The sequence below is a fragment of the Sceloporus occidentalis genome, unplaced genomic scaffold (assembly GCF_023333645.1).
Source record: "Sceloporus occidentalis isolate IW3139 unplaced genomic scaffold, rSceOcc1.0.p SCAF_9, whole genome shotgun sequence".
In the NCBI taxonomy this organism is placed as follows: domain Eukaryota; kingdom Metazoa; phylum Chordata; class Lepidosauria; order Squamata; family Phrynosomatidae; genus Sceloporus; species Sceloporus occidentalis.
In genome coordinates this window covers 11,988,283-12,005,050 of record NW_028316989.1, presented here as the reverse complement: position 1 = coordinate 12,005,050, position 16,768 = coordinate 11,988,283, and the positions used below count along the sequence as shown (strand labels likewise).

At 43.4% G+C, this 16,768-nt stretch overlaps 2 protein-coding genes and 1 pseudogene across 3 annotated transcripts; all 3 read left to right on the top strand.

The window, feature by feature from the left end:
* The first annotated feature begins 26 nt into the window (after positions 1–26).
* On the top strand, positions 27–3,019 carry LOC149306907 (nicotinamide N-methyltransferase-like). 2 transcript variants are annotated; one of them, XM_089539109.1, is made up of 4 exons: positions 27–137; positions 437–720; positions 1,618–1,825; positions 2,369–3,019. In XM_089539109.1, exons 2-4 carry the CDS (start codon positions 477–479, stop codon positions 2,802–2,804), a joined length of 888 nt encoding a protein of 295 aa, XP_089395235.1. In that variant the 5' UTR covers positions 27–137; positions 437–476; the 3' UTR covers positions 2,805–3,019. The 2 variants fall into 2 exon arrangements, with proteins under 2 accessions (XP_089395235.1, XP_089395236.1); XM_089539110.1 differs by lacking the exon at positions 27–137 and having other exon boundaries at positions 361–720.
* A 1,303-nt stretch (positions 3,020–4,322) lies between these two features.
* LOC149306906 (nicotinamide N-methyltransferase-like) lies at positions 4,323–8,160 on the top strand (annotated as a pseudogene).
* A 1,433-nt stretch (positions 8,161–9,593) lies between these two features.
* LOC149306905 (nicotinamide N-methyltransferase-like) lies at positions 9,594–14,515 on the top strand. The gene is made up of 3 exons (XM_089538224.1): positions 9,594–9,750; positions 10,572–10,779; positions 14,077–14,515. The coding sequence occupies exons 1-3, from the start codon at positions 9,594–9,596 to the stop codon at positions 14,513–14,515; spliced, it is 804 nt and encodes a 267-aa protein (XP_089394350.1).
* The last annotated feature ends 2,253 nt before the right edge of the window (positions 14,516–16,768 follow it).

Below are 16,768 nucleotides of genomic sequence, written 5' to 3'. Positions count from 1 at the left end.
CAGACAAACCTGAGGATTTATCAAGCGATGAAACTTTTAAACCCCGTTTCTGCACGGGATTTAACCAACTTGCCCCAAAATTTGCCTGTGTGTGATAAAGTCCTATGAAACCTCATGCTGCCAATTTCTTTCTTTCGGTGAGTCTCAAAGATGCTACAAAATCTCTCTATGTACTGAGTCTACAGACTAACACAGCTATATCTTTGACTTCTAAACAAGAAATGGTAAGAGGCTAGCTTTTGTTCTGGATAATCTGCCCAAGGCATTCCTGCCAGGTAAGTATCCCCATGAATATCCCCTGATGCTGGTGGTGAATTATTCCTTGGTCCTGTCTTACTTTACTTACTTACTGTGTATCCTGGGTTGACTGAGAAACTAAGCGTTTGAGCCAGAAACCGACCTCCAAGCAAATTTTATTTTCTGCTTCTATTCTCAGGGGAAGGCTATTCAGCTAAAGCCAACCAATAGAAATTTCAATGCCAAGAGGTGTCCTCAAAGAGGTGTTGGGTACAAGAGGCCCAGAAAGGGAAAGCATTGCATTTGCTGTCCAGAAACCCAAGAGGGAGCAGCACATCATGGAAGAGTTCACCGGAGGGGATGTTTACCAGAAAGAATTCAATCCTCGGTCCTATTTAGAATACTACAAGTTTGGAGAAGGCACTTTGGGAGATGAGACCACTATATTTTATTTGGAATGCCTTTGCAAAACCTTTGCATTGGGTAAGTTACTGCCTGCACATGGCTGTAATCTTTGGGTGTCCGTCAAAGTAAGGAGCAAAAGCTCTCCGGTCCAATGGCTGAGCCCTGACTTTGAATTCAAGACCCAGGTTCAATACATGGCATTTCCGGGCAGGGAAATACTCCTGCCTTCCATGCAGAAAGTTTCTGCCCATTGGTGCAGAGAGGATGACTGGGGTAAGTAAAAGCAACAGCCTGGTTCAGGAAAGGCAAGGGTTATTCCCATGAAGCTATTGCCTTAAGGATACTGTTAGCAAATCATGCTTACTTTTTTCGCAGATCAATGTCATTTGTCCCTTCCCGGTTCTCCAGATTAGACCTAGGTTTACGAAGTTTTATCCCTGCTCTTTTGATATTGACCAAAAAGGTTTGGGGTTGCATCAGCCCTGTAAAATTAATACAAGTTGGGTACCATTGTTGTTATTATTATTATTATTATTATTATTATTAAGCTTTATTTATATAGCACTGTAAATTTACACAGCGCTGTATGTGTAATCAATTAAAATAGATAAAATAGATAAAATAAGCCTGCTTGTGGCATACATTCCGCAAAAATAATTAAATATAATACATATTAATACATGTTAGCGTACCACTTTTAACTGCCATGGCTCAGTACTATGGAATCCTGGGATTTGGAGGTTTTGTGAGATATTTAGCCTTCTCCATCGGAGAGCTCTGGTGCCGTAACAAAATACAAATCCTAGAGTTCCATAGCATTGACCCATGACAGTTAAAGCGGTGTCAAACCACATTATTTCTGCAGTGCAGATGCAGCCTGGGATGCCCATTTTGGGGTCTCAAGGTGCTACTATCGGAGGAAAGAGGGAGGCTTTTGATCCTTCTCATTCTTCTCCTCCACTTCTTTATTTCCAGGGTCCATGAAAGGAGACACCCTGATCGACATAGGCAGCGGCCCCACCATCTACCAACTCATCTCAGCCTGCGAGGCCTTTGAGACCATCATTGCCTCTGATTATCTGGACGAAAACCTGCAAGAGACGAGAAAGTGGCTGAAGAACGAACCGGGAGCCTTTGACTGGAGCCCTGTGGTGAAATACGTGTGTGAGCTGGAGGGAAACAGGTATGGCCATCGGTCCGTCCATCTGTTGGACTTTTCAGAGGCCATGAACAATTCAAGGCCTTTCTGACCAATGTGTTACAGTGGGAGCAAGGAGGGGGACAAAGTGACGCAACATAATGTTGACAAAGTACAACAGTTCTGCAGGGAAAGGAAAAGGTCAATGAGAGAATGGGGGAAAATCTGAAAGATAAAGTTTAGTTGAAACTGTGGAAAGAAAATTGGAAACTTTCATGTCTCTGCCCCTGGTCTTTGATTCGGCATATTTTCCTCTTCCCTTTCTGTGAGCTTTTGAATGCCGGCATTGTGTCGCTTTGCGAATGAGAAAGTCATTCCAAGTTTCAACTGTGCCAAAGTCCAAGGCATGGACCGATCCACAGGCTGGACATAAAGATCACATTGTGTGAGGAGAACATTCCCATCCAGGCCTCTTTTTCCTCAGTTCAGGCTGAGGGCTTTGGGTAGGAGTCACTCTTCTTGGCTGCTTGACCTGAAGCTTGAGACTCCACAAAACATCATGGGTTCTTTTCTGTCCCTTTCCTGCAGAGACAAGTGGGCCGAGAAGGAGGCAAAGCTGAGAAGATCCATCAAGCAGGTTCTGAAATGTGATGTCCACCTCGGCAACCCCATGGCTCCCCTGTCCTTGCCCCAAGTGGACTGTGTCCTCTCCTCAGAATGTTTGGAGGCTGCTTGCAGTGACCACGAAAGCTACAGGACCGCTGTGAAGAACATCAGCTCCTTGTTGAAACCCGGAGGCCATTTGGTGCTCTGTGGGGTTTTGGAGACCACCTTCTACATGGTTGGCTCCCGGAAATTCTCCAGCTTGTTCCTCACCGAGAAATTCCTGAGAGAGGCCCTCACCACAAACGGTTTTACCATTGTTCAGTTCAAAACACAACCCAGGGTTGATAAAGTGATGCTGGACATGTGTGATTTCACTGCACTGTATTTCATTGTAGCCTGCAAAGGAACAAAGGCTTAAGCCCAACAGACAGTATAGGAGACACACTAATATCCTTAGCTTGAGCCTCACAATAGGGTTTGTTCATTGCTGTTTTTAAATCTAATGATTTAATGGATATATAACCTATTCCATGGTCGTTCAGCTTACCCATATAATCGGTACAAGGGTAACCTACTTTCACAGGGGGGTTGTAAGTTGAAATGCAATAAAGTTTTCTAGGTGCAGGAACCAAAGTTGCCTGTGTTGCATCATTTTGTTGACTGCGGCCTCTTACTAAGATCAATTGCTTCATGCAAAATTGTGTACCCTTCTAGAAAATAATTGCAAGTTTTACTGGTCAATCAAATGCTCAGTTTTTGGTTCAGCAAGGAAAGTAAATCTTCCCTTCTCTTGTCCTCAAAGACAAGGGCCTGCAAAAATATTCTTTTCATTTGCCAGGAGAAGGAGACCTTTTTGTGGCAGTCTTGAAAAAGATTATTATTATTATTATTCATGCACATTAAGCAAAACTGCGGAAAGGAAGCAAAACTGTGCAAAACATGCATAGATCTTTGAAGGCTCATTGTTTGAGTTCTCATAAAGAATTGGCCAGTTGTTCTGTCTCACACTTTGCTTTTCAAAGGGATGGGACTCCAGTTTGGCAGAAAGCAATTGGCACAAAATAGCTCAGTGACTCTGTTCTGCTTTTTTACCAGTGTTGGGTTGGACTCTTTTGCTTCGCTACTTGAGCTTTCATGCTGTAATGCTGTAATGCTCACCGAAGCTCAGTGGCTTTGAATGCAGAAGGTCTCATGTTTAAGCATCGGCATTCCTAGATCTGGATTGACTCCAAGAGTGGATGCCACGGAGCCAACAGCTGTCCCTGGGTATCATGCCATCACCCCAGAAAACTGTTTACAAGCAGGAAAGTGATAAAACTGGAGAAATGCCAGGCTTAGCTCTACATGGATTCAGCAACAAACTGGGATTTGGGGAAATAAAATGCCCACCCTTTTACCTGATTCTGAGGGATCATGTTGCGAAGGCAGTCCTGGCATGCATTGCTTCTTAAACACTGTGAAGGAATGCATACTGTCCTTGCCTAAAGATGGCTAAGTCCAGAATCTAAACTTATTGAACCATCGCACTGGGGTTATAAATGGGAAACCATAGGCACAAAAGACATGCAGGTTCACAGGCACCGTGGAAGGGAGCTTCACTGGGAAAGAGGTTTACAGTCTGCATTTTGATGCAAAAAGTTTTCTGAATATGTACAGAGTCTTTGACTGTTCAGGAAATGATAAGAGGCTAGCTTTCGTTCTGGATAATCTCCACAAGGCATTCCTGCAAGGTGAATATCCCCATGAATGATGGTGATGGTGGTGAGTTATTCCCTGATCTTGTCTCCGTGCTCCATGTTCAGTGGGTTGGATGAGTACAACAACAACAAAAATTATGGCAAAACTGGAAGGGTTCAGTCTTGCCCCAAATATTGCCCATCTTCCACATGGGTTGGGCAGCATGTTCCATCATCCTCAGTCAGTATGGCAAATGGCAATGGCTGCTGATGAGGATGAGGCGGTGGTGTCCTTTGGGGGATGCGGGGGTACGGACCACACTTGAGTGACCCCAGTTGTGTGTTACGTCACGTGTGTGTTTGTGGACTCTGTTGCCAGGAAAGAGCACCGGGCTTCTTATGTAAGAAGTGGAAAACCAATGACCCCAGTGTCACTGCGTGTCAATGGGTGTTAAATCATAACCATGTGCAAACGAATAGAGAGAGGAGGAGGAAAGGGGGAATGGAGATACAAACTTAATCTAGGGTGTGGGGGTGTGTGTTTGTGCAATTTGTTGTCAAAGACGAACACTGGGCTTCTTATTTAAGAAGTGAAAAGCTAATAATCCCAGTGCCACTGTATCCCAATGAGGGTTAATACATAATCATGTGCAAATGAATAGAAGGAGGAGGAGGAAAGGGCGAAGGAGATGAAGACTTAATCTAGGGGTGTGTGTGCACGTGTGTGTATGTGTTTGTGGAGATGGTTGTCAGAGAAGAGCACTGGGTTTCTTCTTTAAGAACAAAGAAACTAATAACCCCTGCATGCCAAGGAGATTCAATTGAATAATAGCCCCTGAGTGCCAAGGAGATTTAATTGAATGCTTGTGCAAAAAAAAAAAAACCACACAGAAAAACCATCATCTAAAGAGCATGGGTCAAGGAAGGGCCAAGGGTGAAGAATTAATCCAACAAAGGAAGGGGAATCTCACGGTTTCTTTGAAACACAGATGGCATTTGAGGAGAGACCCTCATTGACATTGGCAGCGGACCCTCCATCTACCAATTCCTCTCTGCCTGGGCGTCCTTCCAAGAGATCATTGCCACCGATTTTGTCCATCAGAATCAGGGGGAGATGCAAAAGTGGCTGAAGAAGGATCTGGAAGCCTTTGATTGGACCCCAATGGTGAAATACGTCTGTCAGTTGGAGGGGGACGGGTACGGAGAGAATGAATTGATATCTCATGGCTATCTTTTCATTCGTTAATGACAGGAATGGAAAGCCTGTGGCTCTCCTGGTGTTTTTGGATTACAGTTCCCAGCATGCCTCACCATTGGCTGTGCTGCCTATATGTACTGGGACTTACAACACAATAACAAGTGGAGAGACACAGGATTCCCATCCCTTTTCCATAACAACTCACAGGAGTCTTGTGGACACCTTGGAGTTTTGCCTGGCACACAGCTTTTCTGGAAAGAACCCACAGAGTCCACAAAAGCATTATACAACATTAATTTTGGTAGTATTTAAGGATCCCACAGTACTCCTCTTGGTTGTATTTTCTCCCAGTGTAGCTATACCCTCCCCTCCCAAATCCTGTCTCTCCTAAACTGGATGCTAGTCCTCAGACATCTCTGTAGCAACACATAAGTTGGTCTTTAAGAGCTTGGGGGAGTTATGCTTAAAATTTTCCAGCCACATAGACTGACATCTCATTGGTGTGTTGCATGTACATAAGTTCTCAAACCCATGCAGTTGCACTTTTTTGGCCAAGGGATAACATCCATTTTCAAAGGAAGGTTACAGAGTTATGCATATGGTATCATTCCACATTGTGACACATTGCAAGTCATGCATTGTGCCGTGTGCTTGGTGGTGCATTGTGCATTGAGTGTGTGGTTGTACAGGGTGCACTGCAGTTCAATGCATAATGCACATTTAGTTGTGCAGTGTTGCACTTTTGCAGCAAGGTTGCACAGTATGCCATGTTTCTTTGATACAGTATTTCAGTTATAAGGTTTTGGTGTGGTTAAAGAGAAGAGACAGTCAGATAAAGCCATTGCCCCAATAGCCTGTCAGAAAAATAAATCACCAAAATACTAAACCAGGATGAGAAAAGAGCAGGAGAACTGGTATGACATGGCTCACCAGCCTAAATATTCTGAAGGCACCAGATCCTATCCGATCTAGGAAACTAAGCAGGGTCAGACCTGGATGGGGGGACCTCCAAAGAATAGCAGATCCTGGAATCTGTTTCAGAGGAAGGCAATGGCAAACCAACTTTGGGGATCCCTTGCTTAAGAAAACCCTTTGGAATTCATGGGTTTGCCATAAGCCATCAGGCTACTTGAAGGGACATGTGTTGCAAATGCTCATGATATGTGGACGCACTGGTATTTTTGCACCTCTGATAAACAGGCCTGACAGGTTGTCCTGCTTGAAAGCCTTGCCAAATCCGCTTGCCCATATGTGACCAAAAAAAATCTCAAGGAAACAAAACTTGTTTCAAATCACGTTCCAACCACATGGCAATGGCACATTTTTGGGCTCCAGCTCCCAGAATCCCCCATTTGACAGGAGTAATGCTGGTCCAGCTGGGACTGTGGCAGTTGTAGACCAGAATGGTATCTTTTCCACAATTGTTGGCAATTGTGAAAGAGCAGTGATGACTTGCCTCAGGTCTGCCTTGGTGACTGCAGCAAAGAACACTCAAAGCAAGCTATTTTCATGCTAGGTTATTATCTCACTTTTTCTTTATCCAGATAAATTCCCATGCCTTTTGGGTAAACGCTACAAAGTCTGGAATCTTTCTTTTGGGCAAGGCTGCAATTTTAAGTCATCGGCTGGCTTCTATCTTATCTCAAAGTCTCTTATCTGAAACATATTTCATCCCCAAACTGCTGCTGTTTACTAGCCAAAGGATACCTTGACACTTCTAGCTCTTTGTTGTTCTTGTGACCCGATGCTGAAAATTTCCTTACCACTTGTTTAAGGTTTGTGCAATGACAATGGCTTCCCCGTCACTTTGAAAAGCCCAATAATATCCCAAACTATTGTCTCCCATACATGCAAATGCTGCTCCATATCTAAAATGTTGCAATGCATCTCTAACAGCTTACTCACTGCCAGGAAGGTTAGTGGGATAAAACAGATTGGTATTATTAGCTCCAACCTTTTTGCCTTTGACCCTGTCCACCATCTATGAAGCTGAATTTGATTCCTTGGATTGAAAGAGATTCCAGGCCTTGGCTTAGGATGCTTGTAGCTCTAGCAAGCCAAGGTTGAGACCACTGGACTTTGATGCCCATTCATTCCTGTTTTCTCCAGTCTTCCCCTGCCAGGTCCTTCCAATGATCTGCTCTCTCTTGATCTGTAAACAAGATGGGAGATATGAGTTAGGGCCTGAACAGACAGGCCAAAATAAAGCTGCTTCGGGTCACTTTGGAGGTATGCTGTTTAATTGACACACGCATCTTAAGGGGCCAAAAGCCCCTTGGCTTTGAGGTGGCTTCCAGACTCTTAGGACACATGTCTGTTCAGGCCCATTGTTAAGTTTTGTGAAACAAAAACATAACCCCCAAATCAATTGCAAATAATTTTTACTTTTAATGTGTTGCCTCCAAGCTTTGGAAAAGAAAGGTTTCATAACTGCTTTGCTATGCCAATTCCATCTTTTCATTCCCCTTAGGGAGAAATGGATGGAAAAGGAAGAGAAGCTCAGGAAGAACCTCAAGCAAGTTCTGAAATGTGATGTGACTCAGGCCAACCCTCTGGATCCTCTGATGGTCCAAACGGTCAGTTGCATCCTCTTTGCTTTTTGCTTGGAATCGGCTTGCAAAGACCTTCCCACCTACCGGTCAGCCTTGAAGAACGTGAGCTCCTTGGTCAAGCCTGGAGACCACCTCATCTTAGCGGTGTCTCTTGGAGAAACCTACTATGTGGTTGGCCAGCACAAGTTCACCTCACTTTATCTGAAGATGGAGGTGGTAGAAGATGCTGTGGAAGAGTCTGGCTTTGATATTATGCGCTCTGAGATGCTTGATCGGCATTTGCCACACTTGACCACTGATAGTGAGGACATAGTTTTCTTAGTGGCCAAGAAGCGCTTGGAAACGTAGGAGTCTTTGGGAAAGGACTTGAAACCAGCTGATTTGTGTTGATTTATTCCACAGCCGAGCTCCACGTTTCCCCCCCAAATGTAGTGTGAATTGAATAAAAATTGTAAATGTCAGGAAACGATAGCTGGCATCCATATGACACAATAACTCAATCACAACTAGATGTAATCATATATCAAGCTTAAATTTCTGCAGAATTTATTGCTAAGGAATCCTGGGAAAATTGCAGTTTATTGTGGCAACAGAGCTCTTTGACACAGAAGGCTGAAAATCTTACAAAACTACAATTCCCAGGATTCCCTGGCATTGCACCTGGACAGAGAGAAAGCTAAATGTCTAACAAAAACTACAGTTCCCATGATTCCCTGGCACTGAGCCAAGGCGGTCAAAGCGATCTCAAACTGGATGATTTCTGCAGTGTGTTTTGGACTTTATCGCTTGCAACTGATAGGCCTACCCTATCCATTTTAAACTATGCATTTTAAATGGGGATGTTTTGATTTTATACTGGTTGATTTTTAATGTGTCCAATATATGTGTGTTTTAATTTAATGTGTTGAAATGGTTTTATGGGTTTCGCTCTATGTTGTACCTCACCTTGTTCCTTGAGGAGAGGCAGGTAAAATAATAATAATAATAATAATAATAGTTGTTGTTGTTGTTGTTGTCATTGTTATGCCATAATTTTCTAGTGTGAAAGAGCCTTGAGGTCCAAGTGATACACCATTTGATTTGTGGAGTCTTCTCTGACCCTTGACTTGGTGACCCTTGAGTTTTCTGACTTCTTTTCTTGACTTTTCTGACTTAGTGAGTTCTAGTGTGTGTCTGCCACACACACATATACAACAACACACCTAAGAGAGAATTTTTATCTTCTTCAGAATAGGGCCACCGCACTGAAAATCACTTTTGCATCTTTGCCACATTGTTCATGGAAGATGCCAGTTTTCATCCCCGAAAAGCCATAACAAGAGATTATCCCAATGGCTATTAAAGTCATTCAGAGAAATTTTGTCCTGGTGGGTTGTTGGTTTTGTTGTTGTTGTTGTTGTTGTTATTATTATTATTATTATTACTGGCAAGGGGAAATAGGCATGTTTGCAGATGCACCCTCACACAATACTAAGACTGTGAGTTCAGTTTGTGGTGGATTATGCAATGAAAACTAATCCCAGGGCACTGCAATAACTTGTCGAAATGCCTGGTGGTTAGGTCCACATTCCTGACACCTAGTAACTGCATAGTTTCCAGATGTAAGGGAATATGCATTATTGTTATCTTTATTATTCTGGAAACCCCCCCCACACACACACACACACACATGACCACATGTCTCAGATTAGAAAACCTTGCCCAAGGGTTGAGGCTATAAACTGAGAAGCGACAAGAGCAAGAGCAAGCACCACTTCATACTTTGCAGGCTGAGCAACACCATGGAGGGGGACTTCACTGGCAAAGAGGCTTACCAGAAGCATTTCCATGCCAAAGATTACTTAAAGACCTATATGTCTTTTGGCTCTGCTGACTCTTCAGGCTGTGATGTTGCATTCAGCGATGTCATGGACAAGCTCCACAAGGCATTCACAAAGGGTGAGCATTATTTATTTTTTGCATTGGTAGGCTGTCCCCCGCTTTTATTCGGGGTGCTATTTGTGACAGACAGGATTTTATACCAATGCTTTGCATGGTTTTATATCAGCGTTGCAACCCGGTCCTTAAAATGCACAGGAGAGATCCTTTGGGGGGGTCAATGGGATTACAAGGCTAGTGGGAAAATGGGGATTTGTCTTCTCTTCAGCCCCAAAAAGCTGGTTGTGGGGAACATTTTGGGCTCAAAACACACACTAATGGGATCCTTCCCAATTCCAGTCTTCCTCTCCTCACTGGTGAATTCAACAGGTGAAGCTGAAAATGAAGGGCTTTCATTCAAGCTGATTCTTTTACTTGTTCAAAGGGTGGTGGAGATTCAAGAGGTAAAGTTAGAATGGCTTGGCTCAACATTCCCCAAAGGGTCCTTCACTCCAGATGGGATGGGGAAGAAGTCCTATCATCCCCAATCAGCATGGGCAATGAGTCCCAACATGGGGAAAAGTTGGGATACAAATACAGTAGTGCGTAGATGAGTGATATTGTTCACTCTAGAGGGTTTTCATGGAATTTGGTTTGGAGAAAGAGCATCCGGATCATTTCAGGAATAAAGGGTTGATAAGCTCAGTGCCATTGCATAGCAAAGAGATGTAACTGGTTGCCTTGGGCAGAAAAGAATAATATTCCAAACAGCAATGACCAAGGAAGGAAGGATTGAAGGAAGGAAGGAAGGAAGGAAGGAAGGAAGGAAGGAAGGAAGGAAGGAAGGAAGGGGAGACCAGGGACCAGGGAGAGGAGGATTTCATGGTTTCTTTGAAAAGCAGATGGCATCCGAGGAGAGATCCTCATTGACATTGGCAGTGGGCCCTGCATCTACCAACTCCTCTCCGCCTGTGAGTCCTTCCAAGAAATCATTGCCACTGATTTCCTTGAGGAGAACCGGGAAGAGATGCAAAAGTGGCTGAAGAAGGATCCGGAAGCCTTCGACTGGACCTCGATGGTGAAATACGTCTGCCAGTTGGAGGGAAACAGGTAACGGGAGAAGGAGGCTGCCTCTGATAGTGGCTTTTTATTATCATGTTATCAACAACCAAGAGTCTGGTTGCATCTTAAACACTAATGCATCATTATTTGGCATCAAGGTCTCATCGAGACACTGAAAATCATCCTCGTCTAGACCTCTCCTATTTGCTGTGTCTGCCTTTCCTGGGCCACTTTGTCTTCCTCTTTACTATGTATGTCTAAACTTTATCCTAAATTGCTGCAATGCTCAAATAATTTGGAAGCAAAGGAAAATTTCATGAAGGTTAAGGATAACTGTTATGGGAGGGTCTCATTTTGTCCCCCTATTCCCCATAGCTATATCCCTATTGACAATCTGAGTGGGACTTCACAAATAGCCATCTGGAAAAGTCATTTCTGCTCCAACTCTGAAAGAACTATATGATCTGCCTTAGGCAACCCAAGTATTTGTTTGCACGTTTCTTGTTGGCTTATCTTGCTTTTTCTTTTCTTGGGTAAAATCTTACAGCCGTTGGTCAAATGCAATCAAGACTGGGATTTTTATTTGGACAATAAAGATGCTCAAGGCCTCTGGGATTCGCTTGGCAAGAGATATCTTGCCTTGCATCCAACTTTTCGCAGCTCTTTGGAGTCGGTAACAAAATTCACTCTGTTCCCAAGCCATGTCAATGGAAGGGAGGCCACTACATTTCCCATGCGCCCAGACCAAATGCACAACCGGAACGGAAATAATAAAATCATCTTGGGTCCTGACCTTGCAGGCCCCCCTGAAAGCTCCTCCATCAGTGGCTGCATCTACATTGCAGGATTATTGCAGTTTGACACCACTGTAACTGCCATGGGAATCCTGGGGTGTGTAGTTTGCTGTGGCACCAAAGCTCTCAAGATACAGAAGGCTAAATATCTCACCAAACTGCAAATCCCAGAACTCCATAGCATGGAGCCGTGGCAGTTAATGCGATATCAAACTGCATTAATACTGCAGTGCATATCCAAAGCACACTTGAAATAACCCAGTTTGAGACCGCTTGAACTGCCCTGCTCAATGCTAGGGAATTCTGGGAAGTGTTGTGTTTGTCTTTCAGAGAGCTCTGGTGCCACAATACTCAGGATTGCCTAGCGCTGACCCAGGGCAGTTAAAGCAGTCTGAAACTGGATTATTTCTGCGGTGTGTTTTGGACCAGGGGTAGGCAACCTGCGGCCCGTGGGCCGGATGCGGCCCGGCGAGGCCTTGGGACGAGCCCCAGCCCGGTCCTGCCGCCGATTGCCACCGGGGCCTTTGGGGGGCAATTGTCTATAGAAGCCTCAGAAACATGTATTTATATTAACATTTTTTTAAAAATCAGTAAATTTTTTCGCGTGTCCTCCATTTTTTTTAAAAAAGTGTCTTCCATTTGAAAATTTTGTCCTACATTTGTCCTGGTTTATTTATATATTTAATTTTTTTAAAAAAATATTTAATTATTTATTTTTTGGCTTTGTCCTCCCAGTTGTCTGAGGGACAGCAACCCGGCCCCCGGCTCAAAAAGATTGCCTACCCCTGTTTTGGACCATAGATGCAGCCAGGGAGGCAATGCATCCATCCCACATTTTAGTCCAAACTCTAACAGAGCTGAACCTATTTTGCTACTTCAAATCTACCTCTGTCTTAAAATCATAACATCAAGCATCCCAGTCTGCAAACATCATCTACTTTTCTTTCTTCTTCAAATTAAGCAGGAAAGAAAAATCCCAGTCATATATATATATATATGAAGGCTGTCCATCTTCCTGAAATATCTTTGTACCATCTTTCATTCCTTTTGGATGCAAAGTCTGTGTAAAAAGCACTCAGTCCAAACTCTGCAAGAAATGGAAGAATCGCTGAATTCATACATTCTTTTTTAAAAGGAAAAACAAAATCATACACCAGTTAGAAACGCCTGGGTGAGTTTTTGCCATACTTGGTAACCAGAAAAGGGCAGAGGTTGGACATTTGCTTTTTGAAGGTGAATTGATTCTGTTAGTTAAGGGTTTTTCAAACACTGCAATGAGTAACGACAACGTATTCTTTCTGCAATCATTCATTAGCAATATCTTAAAAAGTTACCCGTTTCACTGCTTGCAATGTTACTTGTTACTTATTTCCTTACTTTCTCTTCCCTATAGGAATTGTAAAAGAGTGGCCTAAAACCTGACAAATGTGTATCCAAATGCCTTTTTAACATAAGTCAGAAAAGCAGCTGAAGGTGCATCTAAACTGTAGAAATAATGACACCACTTTAACTGCAATGGATCCATATTACAGAATCCTGGGATTTGTATTTTGTTGGGGCACCATTCACACTTTAGGCAGAGAATGCCAAAGACCTTGCAAGACTATAAATCTCAGGATTCCATAGAATGGAGCCAGGGCACTTAAAATGGTGTCAAACTGCATTCTTTCTACAGTGTAGAAGCACCCTTAGTACCAATGGGAATAGCTTTACATCCTTTTGAAACATTAGTTTTCTTGTTGTTGTTGTTGTGTGCCTTCAAGTCATTTCCGACTTGTGGCAACCTTAAGCAGACCCTATCATTTGGGGGTTGTTCAGAGAGCATTTGTCATTGCCTTCTTCTGAGATGGCTGACAGAGTGTCACTTGTCCAAGATCACAAAGTGGGTTTCCATGACTTGAGCGGCAATTCGAACCCTGGTCTCCTGGAGTCCTAGTACAGCATTTAAATCACTAGACTGCATTGGCTCAAGTGCATTAAACTCTTTTTATTTCCCCAAAGTGGCAGGATTGAAAGGCAGGGTTGTCTTACTCTTGACACTTTGCTCCTAAGCTTTGGAGAAGACGGATTCCCTGATACTAGTTTTGTACTTCCTTCCCTCTTTCCTCAGTATAATATCTCAGATGTGAGTTTGTGAAGTTCTCATTACTTCCTTCCTTTACTTCCCTCTTCCTTCCTTCCTTCCTTCCTTCCTTTGTTCCTTCCTTCCTTCTATACTTTCCTCCTTCCTCCTAGGATATTATTTAGCATTGTCTCTAACAACTGGATATTTTAAGTGTTGTTTTGAAGGGAGGGATAATGGTTTATATTGGATATTTTATTATCTTCTGCATTGTATTCTTATTGGAAGCTGCCTCAGTCCAACCAGAGAGGTGGGATATGTATAAAATTATTATTATTATTATTATTATTATTATTATTGTCTTGCAAAGAACTACAACACTTTTAATGGTCTCCATCCACGCTTTGGAAAAAGGCATATTCTGCTGTGATAGCAGAAATATTCCACCATAATTCCTGTGTGCCAATCTCACCCTTTCATTTCTTCTAGGGAAAAGTGTAAGGAGAAGGAGGAGAAGCTCAGGAAGACCATCAAGCAAGTTCTGAAATGTGACGTGACCCTGGCCAACCCTCTGGAGCCGTTGGTGCTCCAACCGGCCAGTTGCGTCCTCTCTGTTTTCTGCATAGAAACGGCTTGCAAAGACCTTCCCACCTACCGGTCAGCCTTGAAGAATGTGGGCTCCTTGGTCAAGCCTGGCGGCCACCTCATCTTTGTAGTAGCCCTTAGAGAAACCTACTACATGGTTGGCCAAGAGAAGTTCTCTTGCCTTTACCTGGAGCCGGAGGTGGTGGAAGAGGCTGTGAAAGAGGCCGGCTTTGAGATCGTGTGCTCTGAGCTCCTTGGGATGGATCTCCCAGTGGCCCTCACTGATCTCAAAGAAATATTATTCCTTGTGGCCCAGAAGCACAAAAAAAACCCAGTGAGTTAATGGCAAAGGGAAAAAAGGAAAGGAAAGGAGCAAGGCCTGTGGCTCTCATATCTGTGGAATGGTGAATCAACTCCAGGTTTTAATGTAGGCTCTGAGGCTGCATCCGCAATGCTATGGCACCATACTATGGAATCCTGGGAGCTGTAGTTTGTTGTGACACCAGAGCTCTCCGACAGAGAAGGCTAAACGTCTCACAACACTACAGTTCCCAAAATTCCATAGCACTGAGCCATTCAAGCTGAACTGGCGTTAAACAGGATTATTTCTGCAGTGCAGATGCAGCTTCCCAAATAAGTTCAGAACCTAAGCCAGCTCCTTTAAGCTAGTCGAAACCCGGAGTGGATTCATTACCCCACTGACATGGGATTTACAAGCCACCCCTGCTATCACTCTCTCTCTTTTGGACTACAACTCCCAGAATATGCCAGTAGCTATGCTTTCAAACCTTTTTTAAAAAGTACTCTTCCCCCAGTCCTTGCAAATAGATCATGTCTAGGGGGAGAGAAAAGCATATTCGTTTGGTTCTCTGTTCTTTTTTTAAGCAAGAAACTTAAGCATGGTGTGCATTATAGGGCTATCCTTCTTTGTAATGTGATATAATATTCCCATTTAACTCTTGCATGTGTGTAATGCTACAGGTGTCTTCTTAATCTTTGGGTAAATGGATATATTTTGCAGAAATGGGGGCGGTGGTTGTGATCTGTAATAAAAGCAAATATTTGAATTAAAAGCAAAGTTGCAGCAAATGCTCCAGAGTATATTTTCAGACATTACAGCCTTAAGGCTCCAGACAGCAAAGGTGGGATTACTCTATTTGTCTTGCACTTTGCAAGTGGAAGGAGACCCCATTCACTTTCCAAGGCAGTTTATTCCACAGTCAAACAGCTCTTACTGTCAAGAAGTTCTTCCTAATGTTATGTGGAATCTATTTTCCTGCATCCATTGCTCCAGGTCCTATTCTCTGCAGCAGCAGAATACAAGCTTGCTTCCCCTTCAAATATTTAAACAGGGCTTTCATACAATCTTTGCTTCTTCAGGCTAAACATACCCAGCTCCCTTAGACAGCCTTCATAGGGCTTCATGGTTTCCAGACCCTTCACCATCTTCTGAACACGCTCCAGCTTCTCAAGTGGTGTCCAGAAGATTAAAAATACTTCTCTTTATTTCTGCAAGGCTAAGCTGACCCCTTTGTTTCCTTTCACCATGACCATGTTGTTAGCTCTGGATAAAAAGTTTGCCGAACTTGTCAAACTGCTCTTCCATTTTGTGCATTAGGACCTCTCCCTATTCTTTCCATGTTGTTTCTACCTCTGGTACTAAATTTCCTCTTTTAGAGAGTTAATACCCAGCATTGCATCCACTTTGATGACTAAAGTATACCTGCGCACACCCAGGAACACCTACTTTGTGACCCTGTATGCTTGTGGTGTAGTGGTTTGTGTGTTGAACTACAACTCTGGAGATTAACACAATGACCCTGGACAAGTCATACTCTCTCAGTCCAGAAGATGACATTGGAAAACCTCTGAAGAAACATGCCAAGGAAACCCTATGATATTTTCACTTTAGGATCACCATAAGTTTACAATGTCTTGGAGGCCTACAACCACAAAGTTTGTGAACGCGTAGTAAAATTGTGAGTCTAGTGAGTCTCCTTCTTTGGAGGTTTTTAAACAGAGTCTGGATGGCCATCTTTTGGGGGTGCTTTGATTGAGAGTTCCTGCATGGCAGAATAGGGTTGAATTGGATGGCCTTTGAGATCTCTTCCAACTCTAGGATTCTATGGTTCTAGTTTTGGGTGCATTTTGCAACTAAATTTTAATTCTGTGAGACACACACATCTTCAACAAGGCGATATACACAGGGCACCCCAGAGTATCCTGACCATGAAGCTGACCTGATCTTTCCTCAATACAAAGGCCATGCATTCCATTGCTGAAAACCCCCCAAATCAAGACTCAAGACAAGCAATCCCCCTTGCATATCCTACACACAACACACTTCCAGGCTGCTCCATTCAACACAGTGCAACACACAAGCTAACTCAACTATTAACATGTAAAAACTACTTCCTCCCAAACATGGGGTACCACAAATGTATACAGTTGCCCCTCCTTTGTTCCGGACCCCCCTCGCGAAAACCAAGGTTCACCTAAGCCCCACTGGTTTGAATATAGGTGCGGGTGCATGGAGGCACGCAGGTCCACGCTGCAGGCATGCGACCCATGTATAATCCACACACTTCCATGCCAC

Excerpts from the sequence above, each read along its gene's own strand:
- LOC149306907 (XM_089539109.1), top strand. The coding sequence starts at position 477 with ATGCCAAGAGGTGTCCTCAAAGAGGTGTTGGGTACAAGAGGCCCAGAA. Across the intron at positions 721-1,617 it reads TTGCAAAACCTTTGCATTGG|GGTCCATGAAAGGAGACACC; the intron begins GTAAGTTACTGC and ends CTTTATTTCCAG. Across the intron at positions 1,826-2,368 it reads TGTGAGCTGGAGGGAAACAG|AGACAAGTGGGCCGAGAAGG; the intron begins GTATGGCCATCG and ends CCTTTCCTGCAG.
- LOC149306905 (XM_089538224.1), top strand. The coding sequence starts at position 9,594 with ATGGAGGGGGACTTCACTGGCAAAGAGGCTTACCAGAAGCATTTCCAT. Across the intron at positions 9,751-10,571 it reads CCACAAGGCATTCACAAAGG|ATGGCATCCGAGGAGAGATC; the intron begins GTGAGCATTATT and ends TTTGAAAAGCAG. Across the intron at positions 10,780-14,076 it reads TGCCAGTTGGAGGGAAACAG|GGAAAAGTGTAAGGAGAAGG; the intron begins GTAACGGGAGAA and ends CATTTCTTCTAG.